Raw genomic sequence first — 13,975 nt, 5'->3', positions numbered from 1 at the left:
CAAGCTTTGTGCGTCTGAGATATCACTTGAGTCTATTCAGACTCCGCAACCCGATCCACCTGATACTGTCCAGGAGGTAACTCAGGTATTAGAGACCCGTTTTTCGGATGAATCTATTTATCAATATACACATAAGAAGCTCAATTATGCTACCCAGATAAACCCAGTTGTCTTGACAGAAACCTTAGACGAGGATGTGCTCCTTCTTTTCATTTTTCTGAACCAGTGCAGTTGTCTCATATTTGTGTTAGCTCTATTTGGTCTTGTGGACCCACAATTGTTTCGACTATTGGTATACGACTTTGGAAGGTGACAATCCTTTTTGAGGTATTTAATGTCTGGCTAGAGACTTTAAAATTAACATTTATTGGGAGGCACCTGCGCTCATGCGATACAGTAATATCCTTCCTTGTTTCTTTTCCTCAAGTGGTAACAGTTTCTCCTTGTTCATGCTTTTAATTTCATCTTTAGAACATTGAGGACAATGTTAGATTTAAGTTTGGGGGTGGGGAAGAAACTTTTTGTTAGCTGCAATAAATAAACTCCAGAGCCTAGAAATTTATGTTTATTAAGGATGGCACTAACCAATCTAAGTGGATGGAAGCATTTTGGTTGTAGGAGTTGAGGAACTAATCTGATTAGATGGAAACATCTAGAAGAGTCTATTCATAAAAGCACAGAGCTCAGGTGTTAGAAAAAAAGAAAACATGGTAGTTTCGCCATATCCTCGTGATGGAAACATCGAAAGAATCCTGATCACTTCTTTTTTTTTTACCATTGCTAGGGTGAAATAGAGTGACTGAGATCCAAAAAAAATATATTTGAGACCAGACCACCAGACCAACCAAAATAAATACAATAAAGTCGACCACTGGTACCCTTGTATATGCCAGCTGAGTTGACCTAGAGTTAGGATTATCGATCACTGGTTCCCTTGTATATGCCAGTGTGTTGATATTAGTCCATAACAGTATCCCAGTCCATTAGGATAGGTTCACCTTAGTCAACATCATCGACGTTTTTCTCTACATCCATCTTCTTAATCTATTCATGTGATTGGTTGACTCCGGTTTATGATGTCCAGAAACTATCGGAGTAGAGCTCTGTCACTTCATATGAATTTTAGTATGCTTGAGTGCAAACTCGTGTACAACAATTGGAATTTCGCATCAGGGTACTTCCTCCGGTAGTCAATAAGTATGCCTACCAAAGAGATTCTTTAGTGCCTTCCAAGGTTCTGCATAGATAGCTAGGGTCTGGAGTAATGGTTTTGTGGTTACACCTCTGCTAAACCCTACCGAGATTAACTCGGTTTTATTTTTTATTAGTTTTGCTCGAGGACTAGCAAATAATAAGTTTGAGGGTATTTGATAGACGCATTTATGTGTCTAATTTGTCTCAATGTTTCGTATTGTTAGTACTCGTTTTCGTCCTTATTATGGTGTTTTGTGTGTTTGTAGGTATTTTTGGAGAAATAAACACGCATGGAAAATTCAGCTTCAAAAGTTGTCTAAGGCACCCGGAGGAACGTGTTATTCGGACTCTCTCTTTTGGATAAGGGGCACCCAATTACTAAGCGGCACGCTAGCTGCTATTTGCACCCCTTAAGTCGTTGTTAGGGGGAGGTCATCCCCAACCTTTCAAATCTGGTTTTTGGCGGGAAACGTAGTTCTACAGTGGCAGAATTTAGGGTTCACTTTTTGGGCGTGTTTTTGTGAGATTCAATAGCTGATTTTCGTCGGGTCGGCTCAATTCAGATAGACAGGGATGGTATGGGACTTAGAATTTGGTAGATTTGGATGGATATTCCGTTCGAGGTTAAACAGGGAAAGCTAACGAAGTCATCTGCGACTTCTTCTGGCATTAACTCGGACGAGAATTCATTAGGATTTTTCTCTTGGTTTGGATGTATGCCAGCTTGGTACATCATAACAGGGTTGGTAATGTTGACATAATCGTCTAACTTGGGCTACATTCACGTGTGGAAGAGAACAGAGAAGCACGAGTTTGCAAGAGTATGTCACGGGATTACATAGAGTTTGAGAATGTTTGAAACACTTGTGGAGCGTGAACGAGTTAAAAAATGAGAGTTTGGAGTGAACTGGACTACTATAGACGCGTTCAGGAGAAGAAAAATGAAAGAAAATATTCCCGAAGATATTTTTCTTCACTGCCGAATAATGGAAGATATTTTGGAGTTATGAGGAAGTAATCTTTGGTCCCGACGAGTATATATAGGGTATTGGTGGAGCGTAGAAGAGTAGGGAGAGTTTGGGAAGAGAGCAGAGTGAACAATCGTCAAGTTACAGGATATTTTTCTGCTAGTGTATAACTGAAGAACACGAAGAACAAACACTGCTAAACTCTGTCGTTAAAAACCGTGGTTTATTCTTGGTTTTGCAACAGTCTTTGCGGCAACAGTCATACAGTAATAACAACGCTTCTCAATTATCGTTCACTGTAACAGTGTATTTGCAGAGACTCACAAGCGTTACAATTCCTGATTTTCACCATTTTTTTCTCCTTTTTATCATTTGTAAACACTTTGAGCAATGAAATCATATTTTGAGTGTGTTTCCATGATGAGAAGCTAATCCCATCCTCTGGGGCGATGGAGGAAGCCAAATTTCACAAATGTGGTAATTCTATAAATTCTTGTGATGACTATTTGCATTTTTATTCAATTGATTTATGAGTTTCATTGAATGGTTATGATTACAATTGATGGGTCATGCTTAGCTTAGATGTTTTGATGTCTCATGCTTTAGTTTTACTCCCATTACTTTCGAAATCTACCTTAGGCAATGAATTAGAGTCAATAAAACTTTATCATTTGAACTTTTATTGTTTAGAATTGATATTTGAACCACATGAGTGCGAAAAATTGGTGGAATCCTAACCCCAATCTCTCCATAATTTTTACAACACTTTTTAATTGAGTTTTTTATTTTTTCTTTAAAAATTAAGTCTAAGAATATGCTTTCACAAATCTTGAACGAACTTATTACTACAACATCATTGAAAATACCATCAATGTCGACATAATTTACTTCGAAATTGAAGTTGTGTCGTACTCTTTTTCCCTTTGATCGAGAATAGTTTTTCCCAAAGGGTTTTGTTACTCGACAAGGTTTTTAGCGAGACGACACTAAAAGCATCAAGTATGTTGAACGTTGAAGACATAAATATCGCGTTGATATTATTGAAAATATCTGAATCAAAGAAAAGAAACACGATAGTCTATTAAGCAACGTAACTTCCAAAATCAACAACATGGTCCTATAAACATTCAAGTCACGAAAGTAAATTGTGATAAACTCCTTTTGACTGCATTAGACTAATGAAAATTTCCTGACATCAGGGGGAGCATCTGATGGTGTGTTGAACTATTTTCCTTCACAAGGGTTGCTTTTTCCCACAGGGTTTTGTTACTCAGAAAGGTTTTTAATGAGACAACAATAGAATATCGGGAAGTAATTTCCTAGCTAAGGCTATTGTCTTTCCGACGAGCATTTTCTGCATTAGGAGTTGTGAAGAAACTAGTCAACTTCTATAGAACAAATTGATCATCGGGAACGGATCACCTTTACTTGCATCTATCACGTTGTACTCTTTTCCCTTCGTCAAGGCTTTGTCCCAATGGGTTTTCCTTGTTAAGGTTTTAATGAGGAAACATATTCGAGTCCAACTATGTTCTAAGTTTGCTTAATATGGTACTCTATTTCTTTAGTTCAATTTGGTCATGTATTTTCGCGACTAACATTCATGGGAATGGCTAGACCTGTCGCATTGTCGCGAGATGGGGCCAAAATAAATGTTAAGGCGAGGTTGATGGATTATTATTCGAAAGAGTAATAAGAGCATGAGACTTCGCCGAATTAAAATACTTAAGAAGGATGAGGCACAATAAGACCTTAATTAGGAGGCACACTAAGACCTTGTATAAAGTAACATATAACAATCAGAAAGTGAACAAGAACTAAATACGACGAGACGCTTCATGGATTCCAAAAGGAAACGAAGGCAAATAAAAGATCTAGCGAGATTCAAAGCTTGTGAAGCCGCAATGAAATAATAAAGGAAAATCAACGAAGGGAAAACGATAGTTTGACCTGTACGACCTCGTCTTGATAGGCTAATGCTCAACAAGAACAAGAGGCAAGTATACTTTTACATTTTATGTTCTTCTTTAGCATTATCCTAGCAAAGACTCAGCGTTTCATCAAATTAAGACACCCTGTCGAAAGAGGCAAAGGCAAGAGAAAGCGAAATAAGAAAGTCGAAGATGGAGACAACGTGAGAAGCGCAGATGAAATTCAAAACAAGACGTGGACAGATGCCTCGTGAAACCCAAGGGAAGGAAGGATCTAGCAAGATTCAAAGCTTATAGAGGCACAACTGGGGAGGTATTGATCAACTTTGCGCCCTACCTCGGAAATACACAAAAGAATAAGAGGCAAGTATATACTTTAAATTTCATTATTCTTTTGAGTATTTCCTCGGTAAGTATATACTTGAAGAAATAGAAAATTATAATATTGACATAATATTCAATAAAAGTATTACCCAAAGAAACCAAGATGTTTTGCCCCCCAATCTTAGGAGCGCCCAGAAAGATAAATTGTTTCCAAAATATTTAAGCATAAAACTAAAATACGAAAGAAGAAAAACTAAGGATTTTGCTGAAGAGGGACGTCGTCAGAGATAACATCACCCGCTCCACCAAGACCAGCACCAGTACTAGCAGAGGCACCCTTGGACTCTTCCTCCTCGATCTTTGCTTTGTCAATCTTTCGCTCCTCGCCATATTCACTGATCCTCTCTTCTTCGCCAGAGATGATCCTATCATCTTTTGGTTGCTCGTCATCTAAGAACACTTCCAGAGTAAAAGAAGGATGAGGAAGGCCACGCTCATCGCAGAAATTACCGAAAAGAGAAACCAGATAGTTCTGAGTGTTCTTGCGAGCTAACTTCGCTACCTTCGCAGAAGTTTCAATCATCTCATCCATATCAGCGTTCAACCACTGACCTCATTTTTGAGGCGAGAAACCTCTGTGCGAAACTTATCCCTTTCATGGGAAAGGCGAAGGACTTGGCTCTTATGGCGCTCTTCGGATTCTGCAAAAACCAAACAAAACTTCATCAGAAAATAGAAGTTTGACATAATCAATAGTATTTCGCACTGCACCTAAAGCTACCTTCCATTTGCAAGATAGTGGTATTCAAGTTTTTTTGGATGTCGGTATGCAAATGATCCATCCGGGAGATCGCTAGATCCTACTCTTCAAGTTGGACACATAACTCGTGGTATGCATTGTCCCAACCTTTACCATGACCGGACTTCGAGGTATCTTTGTCAGATTGAATGACAAGAGCACCCTTGTTTTTGCGAGGATCTGCGGACTTGGATTGAGAGGAAGATTTGATAGACTTCGGGCGAGATGAGTTATCTAGCTGAACTTGAAGAAGTTCCACTTTCTTCTTCAGACAGTCAATCTCTTCGTTTAAACTAGATACTTTATTACGAGATTTGCGAATATCAACCACAACTTAGCTTTATTATTGATCACGCGCTCGTTATCTTCTTCCAGTCTCCTATAGGCAACTAATGACGAGGAATGAAGGTTCCTCGAAGTAGTGAGGGAATTGCTGACCCGTTGAAGTTAAATCTTAAGGCTTTCATTCTCGCCGTGAAGATGATAATTTTGTTCCTCGTTACGAGAACAGTCGATAGACAGGCGGTCCACTTGCGTAAAAAAGAGTCTCGACCTTCTCATTCAAAATCTGGTTCTCAGACACATAGCAATCATTCTGGTCACGAGGTTCAGATTCTCAGCATGAATATCTTCTAGCGAGGCGGATGTTTCAGAGGCATCCATTTGGTGTTTCATGCAGCGAGCTTGACGAAATGCGAAATAAGAAAATAACAGAAGTAAAACAAAGGAAAAGAACGAATCTCCGAGGAGAGGGAACTTACTCAGAAGCTTCTCTATCTTCTGACTCTGCTTGATGGAATGCTCCTTCTCCTCTTGAAGCCCCTTCGTCAAGACTTTGATTTGAGCCTCGTTCTTCTTTGCTTTCTCGCGAACAAACCTAATTTCCACGAGGCTGGCCATGTGACGATTGACCTCCTGTTAATTAAAGAATTGAAGCTCAGGAGATAAATCTCGGGACAGAGAGAAGACACAACAGAAATAGCATAAAAGGCTCACTTGGTTCATCAAAGTTGAGTGCTGCTGGAGAGACAAGTTCATGGAGGCATTTAGCAGTACAGATGATTCCTGAGAGAGGAAGTCATCAACACAATAAGTCACCAGAGATTCTAAGGCACGGGACCTCGTGGCTGGGTCTTCGCGAGCTTTTTCGTAGACATCTTGGAGAAACTTCATGTCAGGATCAAAGATAGGGTTAGGAAACACTGACGAAGCCGCCTGCTTCTTCTTCTCACCAGTAGGGGGATCCTCTGAGAATCTCTTGGGATGCTCAACCTTGGGATGAACAGGAGGATCAACAACTTTGGGAGAAGTAGTTGTGCGAGAATGAGAAGGTTGAAGCTTGAGAGGAGTAGAAATACTTTTAAGTATGACAGAACTCGGGACTGCGGTCAAATCAGCTATATCCAAGACCTTTCGTTGCCTTTTGGATCCGCCAGAAGAGGGGACACCAGTCTGCGAAATAACAAGTTCAGCATGAAAGGTGGCTAAAACGTTGAAATAAGCGAGGTGATAGTAATGACGAAGTAAGGATACCTGAGAAGAAGAAGGAGGCGGAGCAGGATGATCACGCCTTTTTCACCCCCTTAATTGACTCAAGAACAGGCTGCTTAGCGAGGAGACTGTCATCCTATGAAGAACAGAATGTTAGAATTTAAGGATATCACGAGAGGAAAATAATAGGGAGGTGGATACCTGTTTGGGAGTTGAAGACTCGGTAGTAACAACCCTTTCCTTGCACGTCTTGAGAAAACCAGCGGCAGGCATCACAAACTGAAAGAAAAGGGGAACATGAGAACAAATCGGGCCCCGAAACGAGGTGAATCATAAGGAAGGAAGTCATACCTCGGCTGGCACAGACCACAAAAATTTCCAGGGAACACAACCAGTGAGATAACAATGTTTAGGAAGAGGGCCTTGCCGAGGAACCTCCTTTTCGTCAAAACCCCAAACGAAAGGACCACCAACTACCAGAGGAAACATCGCCCAATCATCATCACAAGAGAGGCGAAGTTGGGAATCCACATCTAACAGAAGATCTTTGGTCGGAGCCACGATAGCATTTCGAACAAGATTAATGCCCCACTCCTGGTACTCTTTCATGCTGGTGAATTCAACCGAGTAGTTGGCCATGAAAGAATCCACGTTGAAGTCGCGAGAATCGAATTCTTCGGCTGCTGATGGAACTAGCGAAGTACCATTACCTGAGCAACTCCAAAACTCGTTGGAGATGCGGATTGCGTTACCAGAAAGTTGAAAAACCCCACATTGCATCTTACCCAGAATCTCAATAAAGTTGGGGTTAGAAGGGTCGTAAAGTGGGAAAGATAATCCAGCCCTCAATTGACCAACATTGACGATTATCTTGTCGGCCGTCCAAGTATCCGAATAAATCCACCTATAGTTCAATTACATGTCTTGAGTAGCAATAACAGGTGGAACCACAGAAGTATCAACAACAGGAGTTAGGGTTAAACCCATATTTTGAAAATATGCTTGGAATTCCTCAAAGGATTTGAGTGAGGTAGTTGTGGAAACCTTCTTGGGAGACATGATAACGAAAGAAGAGTAGAGGATTGAGAAGGGTAGCAACAATGGCAGAAGAAGGAGAAAGTGCAGAAACCAGATAAACACGGAGAAAAAAGAGGAAGAAGAGGAAAAAAAACCCAGACCTAAGTCAAGTTGGATATAAATAGCGCAGAAAAGACGATTGGCTCAGTGGGTTGACGACACGTTCGGGGTATATTAACCGGCAATAGACGGTTATTCAGAAAACGCGGTCACGTGGAGGCAGGAAAGTGGAGAACGTGGCGACCAGTGAATCCAAAGCGGTTCTTATTCCATTCTCGTATGGCTCGAATAGAATAAGAAAAGGCAAAATGTGGGTACACGAAATAGGCTGGCCACGTGCCGGACATAAAGGGAAGAAGTATGTCTAGAAAATCTCACTTAAAGATCCCAGTCATGGACTTGTCAATTCGAATGTCAGAATTACCTCGTCACCGATCAATCCCGCGAAGTACAAAGGGGATGCGTACAGAAGTGAGGAGACTTACACGAAGAATCTAAGTTACGAAAGACCAAGCTAGAGTATCCAACAAGATATCAACGACGAAACCGAAAGGGCGAAGTACGGTAACTTGGTTGAAAAGATAGATCACGAAGTAAATATATTAGGGAGCAAGAAAAGAGACAGGTGTCCCGACAAACCCATGTGAAGATAGCGAAATAAAGAGAAAAACTTTATGGAAAATGGCCTGGGCGAAGTATAAAGCGCTCCCGAAAGAACTTGGCGAAGTTAAATGAGATGTACACCATTAGGGTTGATTGGCCTATAAATAGAGGTCCTTGGGCAAGGCATGAGGGATCGGATTTTGGAGAGAGGAGAGAGCTTAGCTTAGAGAGTGAGACTAGAATTTCCTTGTATTCTAGAACTTGTATTTGTTTGTTTGATTAATTCATCAATAGAGATTTTCTAGTTTATACTACTTAACATGTCCTAAAACTTAGTTACTTTCCTTTTGGGTGTACTACTAGATTTTCAGTAGTTATAAATGTATTATCAGAAACTTAAACACATACACGTCAGATGTGTGAACTTACTTGATGCTTTTCACCACCCCAATATATCACAAAATCCTTCCACTCCAATGAAAAATGCAAGAGTGGTATCACCTCGCACCTTTCTCTCTTTAATTAAGGCCAACAGCAGCTTAGAGAAAAATGTTAGCATTTTGTATACTGTTAACTAAAAAATATCTAAACACAACAGTATTAAACTGAAATTTTAATATTTTACCAGTAGCTAGGGAATTGGAATGTTGGCCTTGCTCCCCATTTTGCTGATTATCCATCCTGTATAAAACAACAATCTGTAAGCTCGACACTAACCATTCACATGAAAGCTAGACAACCACCGAACAGTTCTTAATGCTTAGAAATTACGGGGACTAATAGTTTGTATATATATGACTATGTTCCACAACCTAACCTGATGCTTTGCATATGAAGTAGATAAAGGAAATCAAGTTAATTCGGTACAACATATTCGTATGAAAAAAAACAAGAAAAAAACGAGTCCAAATCTTAAGGCAGGAGTATTAGTAGTGCATGATCAAACCACATTTATGCAGTCGTAAAATATGTTTTAAATTCAAGGTAACGTCTCCTGTTTTTTGCTTGAAGTAATACCATAGTATTGTGTCGAGATTATTAGTCCCATATCAGGGCCGGCCTCATAGGGTAATCAGGGAAAGGCCCACTTTGGGGCAGCAAGGCCCAGGGGCAACAAAAGCCTCGTTTGATATAGGGGGTATTCTTAATAATAAAGTTTATTTAGAGACTTATTGAAGAACTACATAAATATTTGGGCAGACATTTAATTAATACAAATACCTGGAAACTTAAGGATGAATCGTGTTAAAACTCCTTAATTGATTTCGAGGTTTCAACATACAATTTTTCTTACCTTTTGCATTATCTTTACGAGGGAGAAAGGTGAATCTCTAGACTCTATCCTCTTGTACTCTATGAATCTTAAACCATTGATGAGAATGTTGGTTAGGGTATTTTGGTTAGAAAATGTTGGGATTTTTCTTTGATCTATCTAATTGTGTTCGTATAATTAAATCAAGAGTTATTTAGGGCTTAGCTAGCCTTATTGAGGGTCTTCAATTCGTTGATTTCTTTTTTTTGTTGAAACTGTTAAACCATTGGAATACTAGAATTTAGGGTTTTGAGACAATTACAATTACAATTTTATTTTTTGATTAATTAACTTTTGGGTGGTTTGAATTAGGATCGTGATTAGGCTAGGTTATTTATATATTGAATTCCAAAAAGAACATAGATTTGGGGGTGTTTACACGAGGGGTCGAAGTATTTCAACGAACTTTGTAAGATTTATGTTTAGACATCAATATAAAAATATAGGTTTTTGTTATTATTAGAGGGCAGTGAATTAGGGGGCATAAAAAAAAATTGCTTCGGGGCAAATATTTTTCAGGAACGGCCCTGCCCATATTGTCGGGGCAATTTAAGATCCTGCGGTTTGTAATTCTATGGGCCTCTCCACTCATTGCCAATTGGTTTTGAGTTGGATGCCCGTATTCTAACATGGTATCGGAACAGGTTATTTGCGACGAGTCATTTGACCGCGCCTTTACTACGCGTCACCCGATTTAATTGTCTTGTCCACGTGTTAGACCCAACGAGGCTACACGTGAGGGGGCGTGTTGAGATTATTAGTCCCACATTGTCTGGCCAATCTAAGATCTTGCAGTTTATAATCCTATGGACCTCTCCACTCATTGCCAATTGGTTTTGAGTTGCGGTTTATAATCCTATGGGCCTCTCCACTCATTGCCAATTGATTTTGAGTTGCGGTTTATAATCCTTTGAGCCTCTCCATTCACCGTCAATTGATTTTGAGTTGCGATTTATATTCTAAGACTCTTTAATACAAACAGAACTACCACAAGCCCAGTGATTTGGACCAAGTATCTCCTACCGCAATTCAACAACGATCAAAACACAAGATCATAAATTCAATTGTGCCCACACTATCCCGCACACTAACTAATTTTGTGCTTGTTTTTCAGTTCTTCGTACTTGGAAATCTCTTAGATTCTTCTTTTAGTGACTTGCATATTTCTGTTTCGTCACATTTTAGCAAGTGATGTGGTTGTTGCAAATGGTGGTGTATTCAACATTCCAATGCTATCACACGTTAGCCACCAGTAGTATTACTTAACCATAGCTGTGCAACATGTCAACATGCCACCAGTTATATTACTTAACCATAAATGTTTCCTTCTTTACCATTAGAAAAAGGGGTTATAATTAATTCTCCATATTACACGTAATCTCACAATTATTACAATAGATATTTTGAACAATTATATCATTTATATGTATTTATTATAATAAGTATACAATAAATATAATGAGTAGAAATATATACTTTTTTGGATTGTTAATATATACTTCTTATTTACCGGTCAGAAAAGAGGTCAGTAATTAATGTCCTATATTGTGTTTAATCCCATATAAATCAGTCTCCTTCAGACTCTTATGTCAAATACCCTGTATTGTTGGTGGTTCCCGAAAAAGTCAGATTAATAATGTCTAAGTTCATGATCTCAACCAATTGCTCCCTCATTCTAGTCGTCCTTCTTTTTACAATTTTAATTCGAGGAGAATTAGTTGACGGAGAAACGATTTCGAAACCCGTAAACAAAGCAATAATCAAAACCATTAAGGTAAAATTTATCTTACATTCGTGTATACAATTACATCATCTTCTCGACACTTTCATATGTTGATTAATTTTTATGGTGTAGGTTGACGAAGATGAGATTATCGATTGCTATGATATCTACAAGCAACCTTCCTTAAATCATCCTTCGCTTCATAATCATCAAATTCAGGTTTAATGAATATTTCTCTTCATATATACATACAAATAATATAATGTTTTGATTTCAAACTATAAAGGGAATAACTTTGTTTTTATTGGCATCTATGAAACAGATGAGACCAAGTATGATCCCGAAGAATATAAAATTGGATAATCTTGGGACACTTCAACTTACACAGACTTGGCATAAGTATGGAACATGTCCAGAAGGAACAATCCCTATACGAAGGAATATAAAAGATTATCGTCCAACACTTTCACCTAAACATCGACTTTCAACATTTTCTCATTCTAAGGCACCTAATACATTAGAACCAAATAAGGTGACGGACGGCCATGAGGTATATTTAAACATAATAGTTTTTATGAAAAGTTTTATTAATTTTTTTCGTTCGTACACAGTGGTTCTAATAAGTTTTTAAAATCGTGGGTTTGTATGTGCTTAAATACTTTTATAGTACGCGGTAATTACGGTGCATGGCAATTACCTAGGAGGACAGGCAAAAATAAATCTTTGGAATCCGGTAGTGGAAACACCAGTTGAGATAAGTGTAGCTCAAATCTGGGCTTTTGCAGGTGCCGGTACTAACGGTTTCAATAGTATTGAAGCTGGATGGGAAGTAAGTTACCAACCAAGGTTATATTTTCATAATTCAAGTTTATTTAGCGTAACATTAAATTCTGATTTGTCTTTTTAATTAGGTATGTCAACCGAGATATGGTGATTACCAGACCAGATTCTTTATATTGTGGACTGTAAGTATTAATACTCAACAAAAATCCATCTAATTTTTTTCCTTCCTTTTTTATATCAGATCATAATTACAATATATTATAATCCCTACACTATGACCAATATTAATTAGAAGTTATCTTAAGGGAAAGATATGATTTCGGAAAGCCATATATTTCTGTTCAATAACATTTAATTTTTATTGGTTTGTTTGGCAGACTGATGGCTACAGAAATAGTTGCACCAACCTCGAATGTGAAGGTTTTGTACACATATCTCCGGATATCGCTCTTGGATGCAATTTCACAGATATGTCCACTTTCAAAGGAGACCAGAAAGATGCCACCTTCAGCATACACAAAGTAAGTGGAAGTAATGAATGTCTCACTTACATCGTTTTTCCAATTTTGCTCTCAAAATTTGCATTGAATACAGGACCCAAGTAGTGGAAATTGGTGGGTACAAGTACAAGGTATTTCAGTGGGATATTATCCAAGTTCTCTATTCACCCTGTTATCGAAGACACCAGCAACAATGGAATTCGGTGGAGAAATCTTTAATGAGAGATCTAAAGGACGACATACTATTGCTGAAATGGGTAGTGGTCATTTCCCTTCGGAAGGAGGTTTTGGTGTATCCAGTTATTTTCATCATGTCCAAATAATTGATGAAAATAACGAAGCAAAAGACCCCGAAAACGTTGAGCGGTATGTGTCAAACCCAAATTGCTATGATTTGAAAATCGACGACAAACATACCAATGGTTATGGGTTTTATTTTGGAGGTCCGGGTTATAATGATAAATGTCAATAATAAAGATATGAACCTGTCACCCTTGATAAATTGTTAGTATCGGACCAAATTGACCGAGTCTGTTGAGTGAATTGTAAACGAGATAAGCTTGATTGAGTTTTTAGCTTTCCTTGTTACCCATTAATCAATAAAATGCTAAGTTAAGGGTGTTATCTTTTGGAGTAATAATAATAAAAAGATAAAAGAGAAAGAGAACAACATTTCTAGAGCCAGAGAGGGGACCATATTACACATGTATAGCATTCTATTTATATAAGAGAAAGGAAAACCCTAGTATTCTAATGGACCGCACATCCATGGGCCATAGGCCCTATAACACCCCCCTCGTGCGGTTCAATAACAAAACTTTATACATAGAGCTTCACATACAGTCCTTTCAATGTAGTTCTTCAAATGTCATTCTCTCCTTGATGACTTGTGCCGAAATTAATTGCCTTACTAAAATTTTGACAAGAAAAAATCCAATGGGATAAAACCTTGGTACAAATCTTCACATGTAGTACTTCATATGGTGTCTCGTACTTTACATGTAGTTCATCACATGTAATACAATCTTCAAAGATCGATGAGTCTAAGTTAATTGTTTCCTTAAAACTTCGTCAGGCTAACCCATAGGGGCAAAAACCTGAACTAAATAAAAAGAGTATAATATTAGGTAAACTTCAAACATAGTTGGATGCGTATACGTTTCCTCATTAAAACCTTGACAAGGAAAACCCAGTGGGATAAAACCTTGACGAAGGGAAAAGAGTACAACGTGACAGATGCAAATAAAGGTGATCCGTTGCAGATGATCAC

At 38.4% G+C, this 13,975-nt stretch overlaps 1 protein-coding gene across 1 annotated transcript; it reads left to right on the top strand.

The window, feature by feature from the left end:
* Positions 1-11,310: 11,310 nt before the first annotated feature.
* On the top strand, positions 11,311-13,329 carry LOC113274177. Its single transcript, XM_026523646.1, has 7 exons — positions 11,311-11,473; positions 11,555-11,641; positions 11,745-11,972; positions 12,090-12,251; positions 12,334-12,387; positions 12,583-12,726; positions 12,800-13,329. The coding sequence occupies exons 1-7, from the start codon at positions 11,336-11,338 to the stop codon at positions 13,175-13,177; spliced, it is 1,191 nt and encodes a 396-aa protein (XP_026379431.1). The 5' UTR covers positions 11,311-11,335; the 3' UTR covers positions 13,178-13,329.
* The last annotated feature ends 646 nt before the right edge of the window (positions 13,330-13,975 follow it).

This window comes from Papaver somniferum, chromosome 4, assembly GCF_003573695.1.
Source record: "Papaver somniferum cultivar HN1 chromosome 4, ASM357369v1, whole genome shotgun sequence".
Taxonomy (NCBI): Eukaryota; Viridiplantae; Streptophyta; class Magnoliopsida; order Ranunculales; family Papaveraceae; genus Papaver; species Papaver somniferum.
Note: the sequence above shows the minus strand (reverse complement) of the source record. Positions and strands in the feature narration are given on the sequence as shown.